Here is a 21,535-nt window from a genome sequence, read left to right on the forward strand (position 1 = left end):
AATGTTAATGTCACGTATTGATCTTTCGAATAAAAAAAAAATTTTGATTACAATTTAATTTTTTGTGTTATTTTTTACAATTTCAAGTTCTATCGGGCTCAAAAAAACACCCTATATATATGAGTCCAATACTTCTTAATATTTTTATTTTTGAATCCTTGTAACGACGTTTGAGATTCTTTTGCTATTCATTAGGATTACCTCAGTCAAATTAAATTATAAAAATTAAATTTATAACTTCATAAAAATAAATTTATAGTTTTATAAAAACGTAAATTTATTGATATTAAATTAGTGGATTGTAGAGGGTTGATCAAAATAAAAAGTATGTATAATTCATGCTATTGATGGTCTTACATTTTTTATTACTCATTTTATGATTCTTTAACCATAAATATTATTATGTACCAAAATATTGAATATTAACACTTATATTTTCATTAACCAATCCATATACGAAAACACATGTTTCCAAAAATAAATGTAAATTCATTTATTTACATAATAGCGATTTAGTTAGGGAATAGGTGCATTAAGAAGTATCAGTTTTCAGGACAATAATTCTTTCTTTGTTCTAACAATGCTTCATTTAAAAAAAATCTGATTTAATATTAAAATTAACGTTGAAGGAATTGAATTTGAAAAAAAAAAATTAAATTGATTATTAACTCTGATTGACACACTCAATAAAAGGTTTCTTCGGTCCAGTTCACGCCGTGACGAAGTTCCTCGAAATATAATTCTTCTTTTATTTGATGCAGAAATTTTCTGAAAAATAAAGATTTTATCAATCAATATGTAGTAATTTCTCGAAGAAACATTAAAAACTTCTATAAAGAAAGAATAACAACCGCTTTGATTTGAAAGTACTACCATGTATAAATATTTGGAAGAATCTTAGATAAAAGCTTAGATAAGTTCCTTATTCAAATGAAACTTCTTTACCAAAGTTCAATAATTAAAGGAGAGTAAATTGATTTCGTAACGCTAAGGATGGAACGAAAGTGATTGGGTGGAGGGGTGTGAGCAACGCTGGTAAATTCTAACAGGAAAATTTTTATATTGGAATTAAAAAGTAGGAGATTACAGTAGCTCAACAACATTGACAGGTGTGTGATGTTCTGTTGTATAATGTTTTTTCCATATCTTTCAATTCAAGTGATCAAAATAGAAGTAATTTCTATTTTATAATTTTATAGTGAAACTATTCATTTTTTGTGTATTTCTACATTACTGCAAAGTCCAAGAAGTAATCATTTTACTTTTTTACCTTTTTCCTAGAATTAATGCCATGCTTCATGCCTCCACTCCCGCCCTCCATGGTAGCCCTACTTATCTAACTTTTCAAACAGACAATACAGCGAGTAGGTTGGTCCATGTACGACATGACACAATCTCACAAGAGGAGATCAAAACACAAGAAAGTAATCCTTCTCCGACGGACCCGTCCCACTAAGACCCCCGGGGAACGACGGTCCTATCACTTTTAAAATATTAGCTTAAAACGGGAAGAGGAGAATTTAAAATAGTTAAATCGAACAATATTTAAAAAGCCTCTGATTGAGTGAGGTCGTACTCTGTTAGTACAAAATAAACAATTTTCCTTATATAATTTATTTAAGTTGTTCTTTTCTACTTATTATAATTTTAACTAATATTTTCTGTCTTAAGCTATAAGGCTTATAGATCCTCTTAGAAAGAGGTCATAATTAAAAATTGCATCTTAACGTTAAAAAGTGGAAAAGATTAAAATAAAATTAGCATAATCACACTATGGACATAAAAAATAAGGATAAATAAAATACCCAAATTTTAAACTGATATAACAATAAAATAAAAGTAATAATCACATTTATTCTATTGTATATAATATTTACACTCTCTTTCTGAGGATTCCCTAGCCCACTCCGGGGTAGACCAAGACTTCGGACTCTATTACATTTTAAAATTTTCCTGTTGGAATTGACTGAAATGGTTGTTCTATTCTAACTACTATTTTCTATCTTAAGCTACAACAGGAAATGTTTATAGCTCATCTTCGTAATAAATTATAATTTTAAACTGTATCTTGATGAAAAAAGGAAAAGATAGAATGATAAGCAATTTTTTAACATTTAAATTAAAATTTCAGATCACCTTTACTCTCCGTCGTAAACCTCTACCCTCCTGTCCTACAGTATCCTTTCTAAATACACTACTAATGCCTGTTGAACAGATTCGATACTTAGGACTCCATCTTGACAAGAGACTTACTTGGAATCCAAACACGAAAACTGAAACGACAAGAAACTGCTCGTAGATTCCGATTGCTAGAACACTTACTTGACAAACGCTCTAAACTTCCCATTCACTACAAAAAATTAGTATACACTACGATAATCAGACCAATTTGGACATATGGAATTGAGCTCTGGGGCTCCACCAAACCATCAAATTCATCCCGCATCCAATCCTTACAATCCAAAATCCTACGTATAATCCTTGCTGCTCCTTATTACGTTACAAATAAACTCATTCACAAAGACCTTAACATCCCATTCGTTGCAGAATTGGCCCAAAACAGATATGAGTCTTTTCATTCCAAACTACTTAATCATCCTAACCTATTAATTCTTAATCTTTCATCCTTAACAATGCCTGATAATCCTTCGAGGCGTCTGAAAAGAAGATGGCCACGGGACCTTCTAATTTAAATTAATGTTTGGAGTACCACAGATGGGTGGTTCCTTCCCAAGATTTTCAAGTGCATATGAAACATACAACATATTTACTTTTTGTATTATTTTGTTCAGTTGTAATTTACATTAAATAATTTTTTAAAAAATTTAAAAAAAAATTTTAATTTCTTGAAAAATAAAAATCGGAGTTACTTATTATAAGTCAATGAAATGTTCAGAATTTCATACTTTTTGTAATGAGCTATACTTTTCTGTTGTATCTTGATACTTTAAAAAACGTAAAAAGTAAAAGAAAACAAAAAATATTGTTTTGTTAAATAATTATGAATTATTTTTTCAATACAAAGCATAAATTTTGTTCAGGTACCGATGAATGAAAACAAAAATCATTTCTTGCAAAATTGTGTAGTCAAATTGCGTATCTTTTGGAAATCTATGAATTAATGCAAACTGGATGGGGGAGTATACCATTCTATCTTCTTTATTATCTCTTTTCACGGGAGAAAATTACGTGTAAAATTCCATGTATTCACTATTTCCGAAAGGGCCGGGATTTGAAAAGCTGGAATGCTGTTTCGAATTCCTTATTATTTTATGAAATTATTTTATTTAAGATTCCTGGCTTCTATAAGGATTTAAATATTTTTACAATTATATTTAAATATTAGACACAAAAAGTGAATCGTCAGAATTATGTATAAGCCAAATAATATATTATGATTAACAAATAAAATTATATTGCAATCACTTATTATTCACTAAATTTAACCAATTAAAATTAATGTGAATCAACCATCTAGGAATAATTTCAATATAGTTATGAATGCTCACACAATTATTGCCTGTGAAGGAGCAGACAGGCTTACCCTCAACACACAACGGCTATGCGGACTTAGAAAACTTTGTTTGAAGCAGGGGTCCCCAATAATACGGCTAGCAACACTATCTTCATTTACAATTTACACTGTCGGTAAAAATTATTTTACACAGTTATTTGAAAATATGATTTAACATTAAATAATACCCTTTTAAAGGAACTAAAGAAAAAATAAAAGTAAACTATAACTGGTGAGCTAGAATTTATAGACAAGTAAATTAAGTCATTAACACTTTTAATAGTCTCCCTATCATAATTATATAAAGTAATAATTATCAACTAAAATTGAAGATATGAATTAACTTACTTTGTTTTCGTAACACTTGCAATTATTTGACCTAAATTAATGAGATTGTTTAACAGAAGAAACAAAATATTTTTTCTTATCTATTGTTATTTTTATATACATTTTATTTATACACTAATAAATAAAATAGCAAAGACTCTAATAAGAGAAGCAGTGAAAATCGACTAACAAGTAAATGAAGACAAAACAAAATATATGATTAAAAGGCAAAAAATCCACTCACACGGATTGGTCAAAACCCCTTCTCCTATTTCCTTATTCTTACTATCCCCTCTTCTCCAGAGTACATATATATTTTCTAGACTAGATAGCTAAAAAAGATATAAGTTAGAAGATAGAGACTGAGTAACATGTAGTTCTTGTAAATATATTAGAATAAAGTCATTTTAGTCTTCACTGATTTTTTATGTTATTTATCTCGCGGACACAGCCTTCTCTTCTCTTTCAAGAATACTGAAATCCTGAAAAATCTGAAGCTAAAGGTGTACAATACCATGATAAAGCCAGCTGTGATATACGGCTGCGATACCTGGGCTATAACAGATACCCTGGAAAGTAAAATCAAGAAATTTGAATGAGAAGGCCTCTACACAATTACAGGAGAGATCTGGATCTGAGCCTTAACTCGTGGAGGAGAAGAACAGCATGCAGAGACTGGTCAGACAATATCTCATGAAATGAAGGCAAGGAGGTTAAAACAAGCGGGAAATTTGGCTCGAAGCAATCCATCAGGACACCTCTACACAAAAATGAATGGTACTATATTTGACAAGAGACCACGTTGTAGGCCAAAACCCAGATGGATAGACAGAAACAATTACGATGTGAAAGAGTTGGAAGCAGTGGCTCAAGATAGTCAGGCGTTGAGAAGGCTGGCTCGGGTGGCCAAAGATCTACAAGGTCTAAAGAACCAATCAATAAAATAAATTTTAGAATTTGAAATACAATTATTTCAATTATAATCTATTTCCAAGTACTTTGGAAGACAAATATTTGAAGAAATAGTTTTTCAATTGAAGAGTAGAATTTTAAAACTGTGAAATTTATTGCATTCAGGTTTGTTTTATTACCGTACAATTGATCAACTTTAAAAAAAAAAATTGAATATTTTAAATATCCATGTTATTTAAATATAAATTAATTAAAATTTTAACAAAACTTTCAAATTCTTTTTTCGACATTCTCTTCATGGTGAAAGAAAAATACATACTTTCATACTCCTATCACCCTAAATAGATGCTCCAATGTCCTCTAAAGGTCAGCTACTAGAAGTATCACGTCTATTTCAAAATCTTTCAACATTTCTATATATTTTATTTTCCCTGTAGTAATATTAACTTTTCCAATTTCCCTGTTACTATAAATATAATCCAAAATACCATTGGTGGCCTGTTGAATCCAGTCTAGGTACGAGGCGACTCTGGTGTTGACCGCAGGTTTCTCGTCACCACATGCTCCGCCGAAGGAAACAATACTGCTCAGCATCATACGAGCCGTCCTTACATCGTGGGCCACCAGAGGCCCTCCGCTGTCCATCTGTTCGTCATAAATAATAATAATTGAAAAGTTTATTTTATATTTATAATATTGTTTATTAATAATAGTAATATATAAGTACCTGACAAGTATCCTTTCCTGGGGTGAATGTACAGACCTGCTTACCGCTGGATGCCGACCGGTTGAAGGCTGCTATACAGGTCCTTTCAGGGACTACCTCAAGCTGGACCTTTTGGAGGACCTCTGAGGTCGGTCCGCCGAAAAAAATAGTGCCCCATCCTTCAATAAAAGATGGATAATCTATGAGTACACTTTTTCATAAATATTTTTATTCTTAAAAGGAAATGTTAGGAGAATATTACAAGAACCAATTATGGCAATTATACAAGAAAGTTTCAGTCCAACAAGATATCTGGTCCAGTAAATCACAAGTATATTCCCTTGGACTAACTGATTACTATTTGAAATAAAATAGTTTATCGATTATAAGGTATTTGATGTTTCAGGAAAGGTTTATAATCACCATTCATGTTCAACTTACACTGTGCAAATGATAATGCGAGAGCCCAAGAGAAGAAAAAAGTCAACTGTTTCACCCCAATTATCTATCACTTCAATAAAAACTGTGAATAGTAATTAGTCAAAATCAATCTACAAATTATAGTCGGGGGGAGGGGAATAAGAAATGGCTGCAACATTAATACCTCAAAACCTAATAAAACATCATTTAATGTAAAGTAAATTTGCTAAAATAAGAACACTAATAGAGCTGTTTACATTTAATATTTCCCGAGAAACAATTTTTTTAAAAAGCAAAATTTCATAACGAAAAATTAGTTGTTTGTGAATTTATTATGGGAAAATTATATTTCTGCAATCATTAGAATTACAGATTTCTATTATCACTCAAATTAAAGCTAGTCGAATGTACTATGAAGTAGTTTATAACTATTATTTTAATATTTTCATAATACATCTGGACAAAGGATTAGCCTGGAATCCTCCACAAGACTGAAAAGACAGGAACTGCACGTCGATTTCGACTATTACAGCACTTACTGGACAAACGGTCTAAACTTCTAATTAGTTACAAAAGACTGATCTACATGACTAATAAGGCCAATCTGGATGTACGGAGTTGAGCTTTGGGGCTCCACTAAACCTTCGAATTCCTATAGTATCCAATCATTGCAATCCAAAATCCTCAATACTCCTTACTTTGTCACAAATAAAATCATCCATAAAGAGCTTAATGTTCCCTATGTAACCGATCTAGCCCAAACCAGATATCATTCCTTCCATTACAAACTCCCTAACCACCCAAACCCACTAGTTTCTAACCTTGGTTCCTCTTCCATTCCTGACAATCCTAAGAAGCCCCTAAAAAGAAATTGCCATGAGACCTGCTAATGTAAAACGTCATTAGAGTGCTACCATCATTAGAGTGTTTCTCTAAACCCCTGTAACACTCCATTTTAACTGCGATCAAATTTACTAAATGAATTATAATGTACAATTGTTAATAACAATAAATAAACTACAAAAAATATTTACATATGAAATTCCATTCAAATAGCTAGAAATAAATTTATTTTAGCAAAAATCATGAATACTACTTCACCTTCAAAAATACTAATTATAAACTAGTTTATAGTGTATTTAACTAACTTTAATAGTATTGCTAGCAGACATCTCTACACATATACTTTAAAGTAAATATAGTATATATACTTATATTACATATAGTACATATACTTTACATCTCTATACATATACTACTACAGACATATTTGAAATATAGTTTTTCATAAATCAAAAGTTTTGTCCGAACAACTAGGAATTATTGTTTTTGTGTATATATTTTGTCACATATCGTAAAAACTACTACTCCTATTATGTTAATTGTAATAAACTACTGAATACTACATTTAGCTAGTTTTAATTCGAATGCTAATGCACATCTGTTTGTCAAATGGTACCTGAGATATATTTGTTTATAAAATAAATTCCCCAATTATTGATTTTTCAGGACATTTTTATAAAAATGTTTCTTTTTGAAAATGTATATTTTGGAAACTGTTGGAACATAAATTGCTCTATTAGGGCTCATAATTTAGTAAATTTACTCTTCTTTAGGTTATGTACTATTAGGTTTTTATTATGTTATATTATTTTATATTTTTTTAAATTTTTGCAACAACCAACATTTTTTATTCCCTTAAACTATATACTCGGCAGACCCGTCAATATTGACTAGCAATCATACATAGTTTTCATAAATGAATAAAAAATTTGGGTGAAATAACTTACTTTTTTTCCAACGGGCTCTTGGGCTTTTAGTATTAATTGCATCATCAAATTAAAAAACTCGTTTTTCCTAGTGGCCAGCAGTTTTCAGTAATAGTTTACCCTGCCTACAGAGATGTAAGGAAATTTAAAAATGCCTTACAGTAGTAATTCAGAGCCTTTCTATCTCAATATAGCAAATATAATGTTTTTCTTACTCTTTTCAATAAGCAAGATAAAGTGAAATATTTATCACATACATATAACATATTTTGTAACAACGTTGTGTTTACATTTTTACTATTTCTACAGCTTCTCAGGTCTTCTGAAAACCTATTTTTTTTTTTTTTTTTAATGTCTCTCATCTATATTCCTTCTCAATTATGGCAATTTATATAGCTCAAATTTTGTTTTTCAAGTTTATAAACCAATTCCTTCATATTATTTAGATGATTATGTAACTTATATAGTCTTTATATCATCTGCATAATTTTTCTAAATTGCAATTGCAGTATAGCATTTGTAAGATATTTATATTAATTGTTATATAAATACAGTATATATTTCCTTGCTTCCTTTCTCTATCAAGTTATCTAATCCCGTCCTCCATCGTCGTCTCAGATATCGTTCAATTTAAGCCCTCAGTGCATTCCCGCTCACGGCCTTCAGACTTATATGTAACTCCCCATCGAACCGCAGCCTTTGGTAGATCTTTCCTCATCCGTTCCTTTTCCCTATGGAATTCTATTTCCTCCTTTATTCGTAGATCTAATACCCTTCCAATCTTAAAATCCCGTATCTTCGACTACCTTCTGTCCACCCAATTCCGAAAGAATAACAATTGAAAGTTTCAAAAAAAGCTTTATATATTTTCTGTCTTTTATGTCTTAGATCTTCGTTTATAATTGTAAATATGCACACTAGCAGAAATTATATCTTTTCATTTATAACTTTTTAGTTTAATTGTATTTGATTTTTTATCATTTTTTTTCTTTCTATTTACTATCAGAAGTGATCTTATGTTTTATGATATGACAACTGGTTTTATTTTATTTCTTGTATTATTATTTTATATATTCTGTTAATTATGGTTTTTATTTGTATATTTTTAAATTCATTGTATCATTTTATTTTATGACATCTTGTTATTTCCTCTCTATTTTGTAATTTACTCTAAGCCTAATTTTGACGCCTGTAAATTATTCTAAAGGGATCAAACCCAAAATAAATAAAGATTATCATTATTATTATTATATAGCCCAAATGGAAATTTTGACTTCGAAGACGCAAAGCGCTCGGGTTGTCTTTCAACTGTTGATGATGGCCAAATTCAGGCATTGACAACGGTCACAGACAATCTTCACTCTACGACACATAATAACATACAAACGCTCAACTTATCTCATGCAAGTGTCTCAAATCATATGTATATCATAATCGCAAAGGCATAGTTTTTCATCACGATAACGGATGAGATCCCCCACGCAACCTATTTGCCTGACCTTGCCCCAACAGATTTTCACTTATTTGGGGCCCTTCAAAACTCTCTTAATGGGAAACATTTTAATTCGCAAGAGGACTACAAAACGCACATGGAGGAGTTCATTGCACGAAAATCTGAGATTTTCTGGGAGGATGGAATTAAAAATTATCAGAAGGATAGCAAGATGTAATAGATCAAAATCATATATAACTGATTAAAAATATTTATAAAAATCTGAAGTTCAACGTTTGTTGAAATCACAAGTAAAAAACGCAACGAACTTATTTTACAAGCCAATACTTACCCAAGGCTGTGAGTAAGTCCCCAACTTGTGGCAGAGCTGGTCTGTTGAAAGGCAGGCAGACTGGGCCGACCCTCAAACTGAACGCAAACGGAGTGGCGCTCAGGATGAGTCCAATATCGTTCCAGCTTGTGCTGCTGTTGTAGGCTGGGTGGATGATGAACTGCGCTGCGCGGTGTAATCGCGTAACGCTGGTTTCGCTACCTTAGGTAGTATATAGTATATATTATCCTCACTATATTTATTAGATAGTAGAAAGTTTAATTTTTTACAGATTTAAATTATTTTATATTATAAATTTAAATTATATATATGCACACACATATTTACCTTGAGTTTATATTATTTTGCTATTAATAAATCCATATTATTATTATATTGATTTACAGCTGTAATATTCCTTTATCTTTTGGCTGTAATATGATATAAAATAGTAATAATTATTAATTAATTTTTCTTTCATTACTTTGTATACACAGGAGTATACAAAGTAATGAAATTTTTTCATAATGTCTCAAGACTTGTCTGAGAACCAACATTATCAACCAAGGACATTACATTGAGCTTGTTAATTAATGTTAGGTTAGTTTTATTTTCTACTCTACTTATAATTCAATTTTTATCTATTTTTGTCTCAAAATATTTTATTTCGTCATTAATAGTCCGACGTTTCGGCCAATCCGGCCGTCGTCAGGGACATCTTAATACAATATTGGAACTAAAAATATTTAAACGTGTGTTTAAAATATTTTTTTAACACAGTTAAGTAATAGTTTTTAAAATATTTATCACTTTATCAGAAGGTTGTGATAAAGTTTTAACAAGTGACAGTGATAAATGAATTTCAATTCTTGTTTTTAATGTAAAAGTTGACTAATTAGAAATTGCTGTCGTGACCTGGGCAGAATAGCCTGGATGAAGATGAGTGTTTAAATATTTTTAGTTCCAAAATTTTATTAAGATGTCCCTGAGGATGGCCGGATTGGCCGAAACGTCAGACTTATAAGAAGAATAAAATGTTTTGAGACAAAAATAGATAAAAATTTAATTATTTATTTAAATAAAATTAACCAGTCTCAAGAAAGTTAAATATTATAAAGAAAATAAATTTATTTTGCAAAACTTATCCTCTTTCAACCAGTTTGTTGAACCCATCCTTCTTGAGATTTTTCAATTATTTATTTTATATTCTAGAATATTCATTTTCTATATAATTTCCCTATCGGTATATCAATATGTTCAAAAATATCAATATATTCGTATGAAAATGAATATATTGGGCATTTTCTTCAATTCTCCAGGGCCAGACCTAAGACCTATGGAGTCCCATCATTTTCATGGGTGGGTCAGGTCTGGAGAGAATACTTCCACAAAACAAGTAGTGTTTAATAAGTAAAGGTTTTTGATGAAAAGAAATTTACCTAGCTAAGACTTAAGGATCAAAAAGACATGATTGTAACATTTAAAAAAAAATAGTATATAATAAGTTTTTATAATACCACCAATGCTAAAGTAATCAGATATATTTTATATCATAATTTGTCAAAATAAATTAGCTTTGGAAGGGGGAAGAGAAGTAGTTGTTTTTTCTCTTAAAATTATGGAAATTATGTTTTAAAAAAGTTTAATTTTTAAAATTGCGTTAGTGGAGATTTTAATATCGATTTAGGGGTCTTTCGATTTAAAATCTGTTCATAAGACACTTTATGCTAAAAATTGAAGGAAATAATTCCAGAAACAGCTAAACAAGGCAAGAGAAAAATATATTTTTTATTTATATGTATATATTTTTAATACATTTCGTTTTACCATTTAACAGAAAATTTTATTAAATGATTATAATTTATTATTTTTGGTAATACCTTCCTTCATGTAAGATTTATTTTTTTTTTAATTACGAACAAAATTTAAATGAAATTCAATGATGACTTACTTTGTAAAAAAAAAATTGTTTTTTTAAATCTTTGACATTCCAATGATATATAATACGTTACTATTCTTATGTCCAGAAATGTGTTTTCAACCAGTAAAAACATTTTCCTCTTATCTCCTTATGTTAATTAGCAAATCCTATGGTAGTGTATATTTATTGATTTTCAATGACTTGTGAAAATGTGAGATGAATCACTTTTTTTCAAATTAAAAAAATTCAGGGTACTTAAGAAGAATCAATGAGAATAAAACCTACCTGATATTAGATTCCACCTAATTTTACATTGAAATACCGAGTTTAATTAAAATTGTTTGAGCCGTTTTTGCCAAAATCCTAAAAAATAAGTAAAATGACACTTCGTCGATTTAACGGTAAATGTTGTTGTAATATCCCACACTTGCACATGCTATAAATATTTTATTTCGGTTTAGTAAGATATTTCGTGTTAGAGCTAGGCCGTTCACACATACAGATAGACCATTTTGTAAAACTTGGTTATTTGGGCTCAAGAGACTTTAAAGTGAGTATTTCCGTTGAAAACTGTTACTCAAATCTTTTTATGATCAAAATACTTCCCCTTACTATATATTTCATATATAGGTAAGTGAAAATAAAGATAAATGGAATTATGAATCATAATATGTGAAAGCATAGAACTACTTCTTTGCTCAAACTTATTCTCTATAAATCAGATAAGACCTGTTATATAAAATAACTATATAGTTCTAAATGCTATTATTTATTTAAAATAACGTTAATTTTTTATTGAATATATTTAAATTAAATTTCAAAATCTATTTTATTTTTATAATTTATTATATAATTGACTCTGAATAAATACAATGATTCATTACTTTTATTATTATATTGGTTTTTGTAAGAAGAATACTAACCGGTGCTCATGTTGTGCTCTCCGACCAGAAGCCCGGTGAAGGCGACGTCCAGAACCTCGAGGCAGTGGGCGGCGGTGAGGACATACCTGGAACTGATGATGGACCCTCCGCAGGCGTGCGACCTCAGCTTGGCGTTCACGATACTCACCATGAACGGGAACTCGTTGATACCGGTCTCTCTTCCTCCTACGATTCTTTTCTAAATCAATCCATCATTAAGGAACGAAATAATGAAAGACTTTAATAATTTGATAATTTGTGCATAAGTACAGGATAAGAAATAAAAACTTCTATTCCAACTGCAATTGGCAATTAGGCAATTGCTTATTATTCTTATATCACCTAGGCATGTTCAGTAAATTTAAAATACTTTATCTGTAAATTTTATTGTTATTTATTAACTGTAGGAAGATAGCCAGAGTGGCGGTCAATAAAGGTGTCAAACTAGTAAAAGAAAACTATTTGTTGTTAACAAAAGTTTCGCCCCACTTTGCTGGGCTTCGTCGGGGATAAACGAAAACCAGATGCAAACATAATAATTGACAAAAATTAAAATACACATACAGAGAAAATACAAAAATATGTAAAAAAAAATTGCTTTGTTTATAAAATATATATAAAAAAAAAAATGATATTTTAAGAAAGAATACATGTGGGAGGACTAGAAGCTAGTTAATAATAGATACAGCCAGGTGTGATAGAATTCTAATTACAGAACTAGAGTAATAAATTGTAGAAAAATATTTGTTAGAACTAGTTATAAATATGTATAAGGAGGTTGGTGTAAAAATTTAAATAGAAGGTGAAATAAATATGATAAAGGTGAGAAATAGTAACAAGTAAAAACGATTACATAAACGAGCTCAATAGCAGGAAAACAAAGGTCCATTTATATAAAACTCTAATTAGACCTCTCCTAACTTACGCCTCCCAGGCATAGACCCTATCCACACAGGATAGAAATAATCTGTTGGTCTTCGAGAGGAAGATCCTTCGAAGAATCTATGGACCAGTAAGTGATGAGGAAGGCTGGAGAATAAGAAAAATAAGGAACTCTATGAGCTGCTCCAGGATATAGATATTATGACCTTTGCTATGCTGGGGCACCTTGGGTTGGCAGGATATGTTGCGCGGATGAGTCCCGAAGAAATACCTAAAAGAGTCATGGAAGAAGAAATCGGACGGCCCAAGCTTCAGTGGATGGATGGCACAGGGTTGTGGAACCTACTCATAGATAGATAAATATTTATTCCTTTTTATATCAATTATTTTTACACCTATTTTATTTTATATTTACATTTATTTTTTTTTGTAATTTATCACTTATTACCTTTATTTTAATTTATGCATGTATTTATATCCCTGTATTTTTTTAAAAAGATTTTAATTGATTATTACTCGAGTGGGAAAATACGTTACTATTTATAATAACTTAAAAATTAATAATCTACGAAAAGTTTTGCTATTTATATTTTATACTTTAATACTATATTGTAATCGTATTTTAATGTATAATTGTCTTTATATCCTTGTAACTATTTGTTTTTTTAAATATTTTAATTGATTGTTACTCATGTTTAAAACACGTTAGAGTTTTATGAAAATATATTTTTATTTAATTTTAAAGTTTTACAATTTGTATTTTTTATTTTAATTCTATCTTGTATTTGTTAAATAGAGAAAAATTAAAAGTGTATTGGGTTAAGAGGGATAATCATATGTCGATATACAGGTATATAATAACTAAAAAAGGAATAATATTTTAATGTATAAATGTATTTATATACTTGTACATATTTGATTTCGTTGTTATTTTCTTTTCATTTTAATTGATTATTACTTATGTGCGAAAATACGTTAGATTGTCTTTTGATTAAATATTTTGTATTCATTGAAATAATTTTAAATAAAGAAATATCTTAGATATATACAATTTGAGTATGAAATTTAAAATATGTCAGAGGAACTATCGGGTGAGATAGATAACTGTACATCTGATACTTACATCAGTTCTCTCTTAAATGTAGGTATAAATTGAAAAAGTAATTTAAAAGTAACATATAAAATCCTAGAGACTGCCACTAGGACATGAAAGGCCCACCGAACAACAGACCCCGTTATAAAAATATCTGAAGATGGCAAAGATAAGGGTAATAGCTCCAATTTGGTTCAAAGAATGGATTCTCCAAATCATAAATTTTAAGTTCGTTAAGTATAATCATAATTATTATTATAATAATTATATAAATAAAATTGCATACGGATGAAGACCAGCCGCAATCACAGAGTTCTCTCCTCATGGCCCTCACGGAGCAGCTAAACCTTCCTCCCATCGATCTGCCAAAATATTATATTTTAATTACTGTCAAATATTTAGTGTATGGCGTCTAGATTGTATGTAATTACCTCTGTGTAGATCTTAGTATCATCACGATACGGTGGTCGCGTGATTGAACGTTGATAGGAGAGCAGAAGTCGATATCGTCAGCGTTCAATGAACCGACGAACTTTATGCTGTCCGAACAGTCCCAAGGAACCTAGAAATATAGATTAAAATTAGTTATTAAATCTGCAATTGATCTTTTAATAGAAAATATTTTCATACTGTATAGGGTTCATTAAAAAATCGAAGAAGTTTAATTTAAATTGATTTAAACGTTGCGATCATCAAAAATTTTAAAATCGATTTTTTTTTTTTATGGAAATACATGCTTGGAGGTCTCCTGAGTCCAAAAAGTCTATTTAATCTCTCGATGGTGTGTGTTCTGTCTAACTAAAACTGATAATTCTTTATTAGTATTATTATTATGGCACTACAGTCCTACAAGAACCCAGGCCTCGTCCACCAAAGCCAACATCTGACCAATCCACTTTTCCAATCACTGACACGAGTGCCCACTCCAGTACGCTGGCAAGACTACCATCCTCTTAGCCAATGATGTACCGACCATTGAAATAAAGTAAAAGGACACTCTTTACTTTTATTTTTTAGTATATAGGGTAAAACTCAGAAAACGAAGTGTGTCCCAGCACCTCGTCTATTTAACATTGTATAAAATCAATGAACTAAAAATCTCAACCTATCCTTAGAATGGAGCAATGCTCCATTAAAAGAACAATTTTTTAAACGTATATAAATATAAAAAAAAAATCAATAATATAATTTTCTATAGGGAGTAGGGAAAGAAAAAAAAAGCCAACCAATCTACACTTTCTCTTGCTTTCTCTTTCCATCTTTCAACATTTAAAAGCTTTAAATCCTCCTCCACATCGCCCAGCTATCTGATCCGGGGACGTCCTCTTTTCCGTTTTCTATCTGGTTTGCCATAAACAATCTTTTTTGGGTATCCTTTCATTGGGCATCCTCTCAACGTGTTCTAACCATCTTATTCTTGCTATTTTAACTAAAGCCATGAACTGACCTATCAGCTCATCCCTTCTTCTTCTCCAAGACTCCTCCCATATCCTTCTCAACAACTTCCTCTCCCAGGAGTTGAGCATCTGTTCTGCTTTTCTTGTCAAAGGTCATGTTTCTCCTGCATAGACCACTACTAGCCTTACCGATGGTTGTGTAAATGATCACTCTAAATCTTTTAGAGAGAGGTCTAAACTTCAAAACTTTTTGGAGTGGGTAGCTACATCTTTTTCCTTTTCTATCCTGGCCTGTATTTCCCTTTCTATTTTGTTGTCATCTGTAACCAGGCTTCCCAGGTTATATGCCATGGATGTGACCACAATTTTTTCGATAAAATCGATTGCTCGGTTTTGCTACATCATTTAATCGATTTTTCTCATTTATTTAAGGACTTTACGATTTTTTTTTACTCTACAAGTTAATGTAAAGGACAATCTTTATACAATTTTAGAACTAAATCATTTTAAAAACTACTTCATGGTGGCTATTCTGCCCAGGTCATTTATTTCAGTCATCTAATTTGTTAATTTTTCACATTAAATTAAAAATTAAAATTGTCACATTCAACAGTAATGTGAAAAATTGACTAATTATGGTAATTAGAGGACTGATGGAAATGATCTGGACTGAATAGCTTGGATGAAATAGTTTTTTAAATGATTTTAAGATTGTCATATACTGTGTATTGTATGGTATATATACTATGTATTATATTATATATTTGTAATTGTAATTATATAAAAATAAACAGGATTTTGAAAATAAAAAAAAAATAAAAAAATTAAGATTGTCCTCGAGGATGGCCGAATTGGCCGAAACGTCGCACTTATAAAAGAATAAAAATATTTTGAGACTAAAATTTTATTTATTTAAATTAAAATTGTTTTGTTCAAGATCCTTCCACTCTCCGGTCCTAATTCTCTTTTAAACTACAAAAAATAACGAACTATAAAAGATAACTTAATAAAAGATAAAGATAAAAAACAGGAGCCCAATATATTACTCAAAATTTAGGGACGTAAGTAGATTAGTAAGTGAAAGTTGAAATTTTTATTGATGCAATTTTTCTTTATGGGGTATTTATCGCGGTAGCAGCGTGGTAACGCGCCAGTTAACCAACCCAGAGGTTGTCAGATCGAGTCCGGGTCCCACCCGGGCTTTTTTCAAGCATAAAATAATACAAAACTTACTCAAAACCTCCCACCGGGCATTTGTGAGGCCCGTTAGCCAATGGATGACAAATCACAAAAGGTAGGCGTGAGAGTGACGAACCCATCCAACGAAAAAATCAGTCAAGAAACACGAGATATATTTCCTCATACATCCCGCGAGGATTTAGACCTCGATGGTCTGTCGCCCATATATCAATTAATTGATTTTTCTATATATTGATAAACAGCTACATTAGAATATAAGTAACATGTACCATTAAAAACAATGTTTTGTTAGTAGATATCATTCAAACGCAGGTCTAAAATCAATATGTTAACTTAGACCAAACTACCAAAATATTAATAAAACAGATTTCAAACTACCAAAATATTAACAAAACAGATTTCAAGTGCGTCAGTGTCTTTTTTTATATAAAAAAATGTTTGTACGAAAGCTAGATTACATATTTATAACGGGTATATAGCTGGAGCGTGACATAAACTTTTTCAATAAAATCATCCGACAGGAAGAGCAACTTTATGAAATAAATTTTTCATTTTTAGCATTTTTTCTGAAATAATTTAAACAACTTTTATTAAAACTCTGTGATCAATGAGCAATTTAGTTTTCTTCAACATCAACATGAGACCTACCATTCTCGTTGAAATAGTTTAACGGGGCTTAAATGCAAAATTAAAACTTCTTTTATAGTATCTTTAATTTTGTTTATTTAAAGAGAATAATCAGTTCTCATTGTTAACAACCATGTTAGCAATAAACAATGCACACATACAAAATCATAAAGAATTTTATGAATAAACATCTCACAATTTAGCTCGCTATATCAATGGTAGAAATTTATAAAATAAATTTGAGAGACTACATCTTAAAGAAAGTTAAATTGTGATTAAGATTGTACAAAAATTATTTTATATTTCAAAAAACTATATTTTATTACATTAATACAGATTATTTCTAAACAATTTACCATGTCACTTTCTGTGTAACATGGTATAATTTACAACAATGTAAATGTATAATAAAAATGGGTAAATGCATAAAGAGCATATTTATATTATTGTTCTTAGTACATACTTCGTAATCGGTTATGTTTTTCTCGAGACCATAGCTAATTATTCTTCTACCTCCATTCCCATGGCGTTTCAGTAAAAATAAATATTGAATGATTCGTGTTGAATCATAATGACTTGAAATATTGCACGCATAAAAAACAACGATTTTGCTTTCCTGGTTAGCAACCATTCAAAATTAGACTTTATTTAAATAATAAATTGACAAACAAGTAAAAGAATCGATTTAAATGAATATTCACCAGGCACAACGACGAGTATAGGCAAATTGAAAAGAAACAGCAAAACAATCGCTTGAAGCCTATAAAACAAATATTATTTTTTATATATGTATATATAGTTGACCGAATAGATTTAAATATAAGTAGATGGTGAGGGTTACGGTCAAAAAAAGAACAAGTAGTTTAAAACTATTTTAATGTCCAACGTTTCACCCCACTTTTCAGGGCTTCATCAGGGCTGTTCAAAGCGAACGTTAGACATTAAAATAGTTCTAAACTATTTTTTCTTTTTTTGATGTAGGCTTTTGATCGAGTCTGGCACTCGGAACTTGTATAGCAGTCCATTAATTTCTATTTACTCATTATCCGTTCTTGTCTCTCTAACTGATTATTTAAAGTAAATCACAACAGTGCTTAAACACCCCTCTTTCCTCAGTCTATTGGTGCACCCCAGGATAGTATTATTAGTCCTATCCTTTACAGATTTTACTGCTGACATCTCAACCCATCCTAACACTATACTCACCACGTGTGCCTATGACAGAAGTAAATTATCAGTAAATAATGACCTTTCAATTCTATCCCAAGCTTTCCAATCCATTAAAATAATTAAATCAAATTCCACAAGTCACATTTACGTGAAACCATGACTTCCTGCCCCACGGTATCCTTTAATAATGCTCATCTAATTTCCGTCGAACAGATACATACTTACTAAATAAACGATCTAAGCTTCCACCTAACTACAAAAACCTATTTGTAGGACTGTAATAAGAAATATATCTGGACTTACCAAGTTGAACTTTAGAATTTTACTAAACTATTGAATTCCACTAGGATCCAATCTTCCCAATCTAAAATCCTTCGTAAAATCTTTAATGCAGATATTTTGCCGAATTTGCCCAGAACCTGATACTAATCCATCCACGATAACTTACCAACTACCCAAACCCACTTATTTCTTACATGACATCCCCTTCGTTACCTGATAATCCTGCTAGACGTTAGAAAAGACGATGGCCTCCAGATTTCCACTTCTAGAAATATTATGGAAGTTCTATCAATGGATAGTTTTTCATATCTGTATCATATCATTGCATAGCTAATATCAATTTTATTAGTTATTATAATATATTATAATACAGTTGTAAATATCAATAAATTAAAAAAATAGTTCAATGGGTTTAGAAAAAAAAAACCGGTAGTCTGAACACTAATCTTCAATCTCTGGGCTCCAGAGTCAACCATGTTAGGACAAATTATGAGAAAATTATTAGAAAATTTTATTATGCTGAACGAAATGAGGGGTTTTTTAACTGTGGATATGAAAAAGATGTAACATAGGAGGATGAAAAGCTTGAAGATGAGTATAGCTCGGAACGTACATTGTAACAAATTATTTAGGAAATGGTAAAGAGTGGATTTTTTCTTCTCCTTGAAATAATATAATAGCCTAAAATTTCTATTTTTTTTTTCGTTTTTGTTGTGATTTTTGTTTATCTGATAAATATTTTGAAATAACTTGCAGCCTGTTCTAACATATAATAAAAAACTAAATAATATTTGTGAGCTTTTAACTCAAACGTTTATGAAAATTAATACATAAAAATTTACTTCACTTTATTTTATTTGTATATATGGATGTAAAATGATGCAATGCGAAAGACACGAGAATGAGAATTACAGTCCTTATGACAAGTAATCCAGCAGTAAAAGAGTGCAATTATTTTTTTATATTTATCTGAAAAAAAAAGTATCCCTAGATCGTAGGGACTAATACAACCAAACCTAATACCAAAACTAATACATTCTTGAAAATCATTTTATTTGAAAATTGTATTAATGAAGAAGAATCCTCATATAGCGTTAACTTAGCCCTCCCCCCACCCTTTTAAACATCAAACTGGTATCTTTCACAATAAAGTACAAACCAATACTAAGTCTTGCAATTTATATTAGCTATGATCTCACTGTTCAATGTTAGCTTGTAATTTTTAGCTTCCGTAATATCACAACTAATTGTTCCCATCGCGATGGGTGAAACGTAATAATGTTTTTACCTTTTAGTTTGTATAATTGTATTTATGGACTAATGCTATTATTTTTCATTATAAAACAGCCTGGGATTCAGTCGCTCAACCTGCCACACGGTATCCAACATGGGCACATGCACAACCAAAACTCGCAGGAATGTTTTTAAGCCCTTTTTAGAAAAGAAGATTATTTTAAATTTTAGTTTATTAAAATGACTGCCATACAGAACTGATGCCATCCATAGGTAAGCTAGTTAATTAGTAGAGGTCCTGGGACTCAGGAAGGCAAAATCCAGATAACAGAAGAGCTGAGCTCAGAATTAGATAATATTTTTTCATGTTAAAAGAAATACATCAGGAGTATGTAAATATCTACTCCAAGCAGATAAAGTGATGAAACGATGAAGGAAGATGAGGAACAAAGGAGACACAAGAAACGCTCAAATTATAATTTTATTTTCCATAGCCGTAAAAGCAATAATCAAAAATTTCTTAACTTTCTAACAACATTGTACCATACATAGTTTCCCAAAATTAATTGTTTTACTGTTTCATAAGAAACTATAGATTTTTTTATTTATGCAATCTGTACTTTATTCTCTTAAACTATATAAGCAACCATACAGCCCAAAGCACTTATATTCGTAAATATAAAACTACATTCATTGATCCTGAAAATATCTATATATGCAGAAATTATCAGAATTAAAAGGAAATTACAATATTACTCACTTGTCCCATTTCTACGTCGTAGCAGTCCATGGTAAGCCTATAACCGGGATCTGTGTGGTAGTAATAGTAGCACTCCGATGAGGGAGGGTACGGTCCGGGATGTCCTGGGCTCCGTACAGGGTGTGATCCTGATGCCAAGGAGATATACTTGTTGATGTTGCAACCCTGCCCCAGGGCCTCAGCTAGCAGCAATGTAAAGCATATGGCCAGCATCTGAGGAAAGCAAATGGTTTCAGCAATCGATAATACTAATTAATTGAAAAAAGTTTTTTTTTTTTTTTTTTTTAAAGTAAATCTCTTAAAATAGAAGAATTTGCGTTTCAAGAAAAAAAAAAGAATTTACGAAATTCGTCAGTATCCCACCCATACTTTTGTGATTTGAATCTAATGTCTAATATGATAATCAACAATCTAATGTCTAATATGATAATCAACAATCTAACAATAATCAACAAACTGATATCTCATAATAGATAAATGATTTAAACTAACGCATTCACCCAAAGTGCCCATCCAGGGAACTAACTAATGAAATAAAAAGAAAAATATATGTGTGAGGAGAAGATAGTTGGGGATGCGGTCAATGAAAAACACAAATAAGTATGATTAACTTATTTTAATGTGCCAACGTTTCGG

General features: G+C 30.5%; 1 protein-coding gene across 1 annotated transcript in view; it reads right to left on the minus strand.

Moving 5' to 3' along the window:
* Positions 1-478: 478 nt before the first annotated feature.
* LOC106689136 (venom serine protease) overlaps positions 479-21,535 on the minus strand; it is a 45,139-nt gene continuing 24,082 nt past the window's right edge. Inside the window, exons 2-9 of the mRNA XM_014433946.2 lie at positions 20,900-21,112; positions 14,662-14,792; positions 14,517-14,592; positions 12,256-12,454; positions 9,433-9,633; positions 5,481-5,638; positions 5,242-5,398; positions 479-768 (exon numbers count right to left, since the gene is read on the minus strand). Of these exons, the coding sequence (XP_014289432.1) occupies positions 749-768; positions 5,242-5,398; positions 5,481-5,638; positions 9,433-9,633; positions 12,256-12,454; positions 14,517-14,592; positions 14,662-14,792; positions 20,900-21,112 (1,155 nt within the window). The 3' untranslated portion in view covers positions 479-748. The remainder of the gene's footprint in view (positions 769-5,241; positions 5,399-5,480; positions 5,639-9,432; positions 9,634-12,255; positions 12,455-14,516; positions 14,593-14,661; positions 14,793-20,899; positions 21,113-21,535) is intronic.

The sequence above is a fragment of the Halyomorpha halys genome, unplaced genomic scaffold (assembly GCF_000696795.3).
Source record: "Halyomorpha halys isolate HHAL.00 unplaced genomic scaffold, Hhal_1.1 Scaffold1283.1, whole genome shotgun sequence".
NCBI classification, from domain to species: Eukaryota; Metazoa; Arthropoda; class Insecta; order Hemiptera; family Pentatomidae; genus Halyomorpha; species Halyomorpha halys.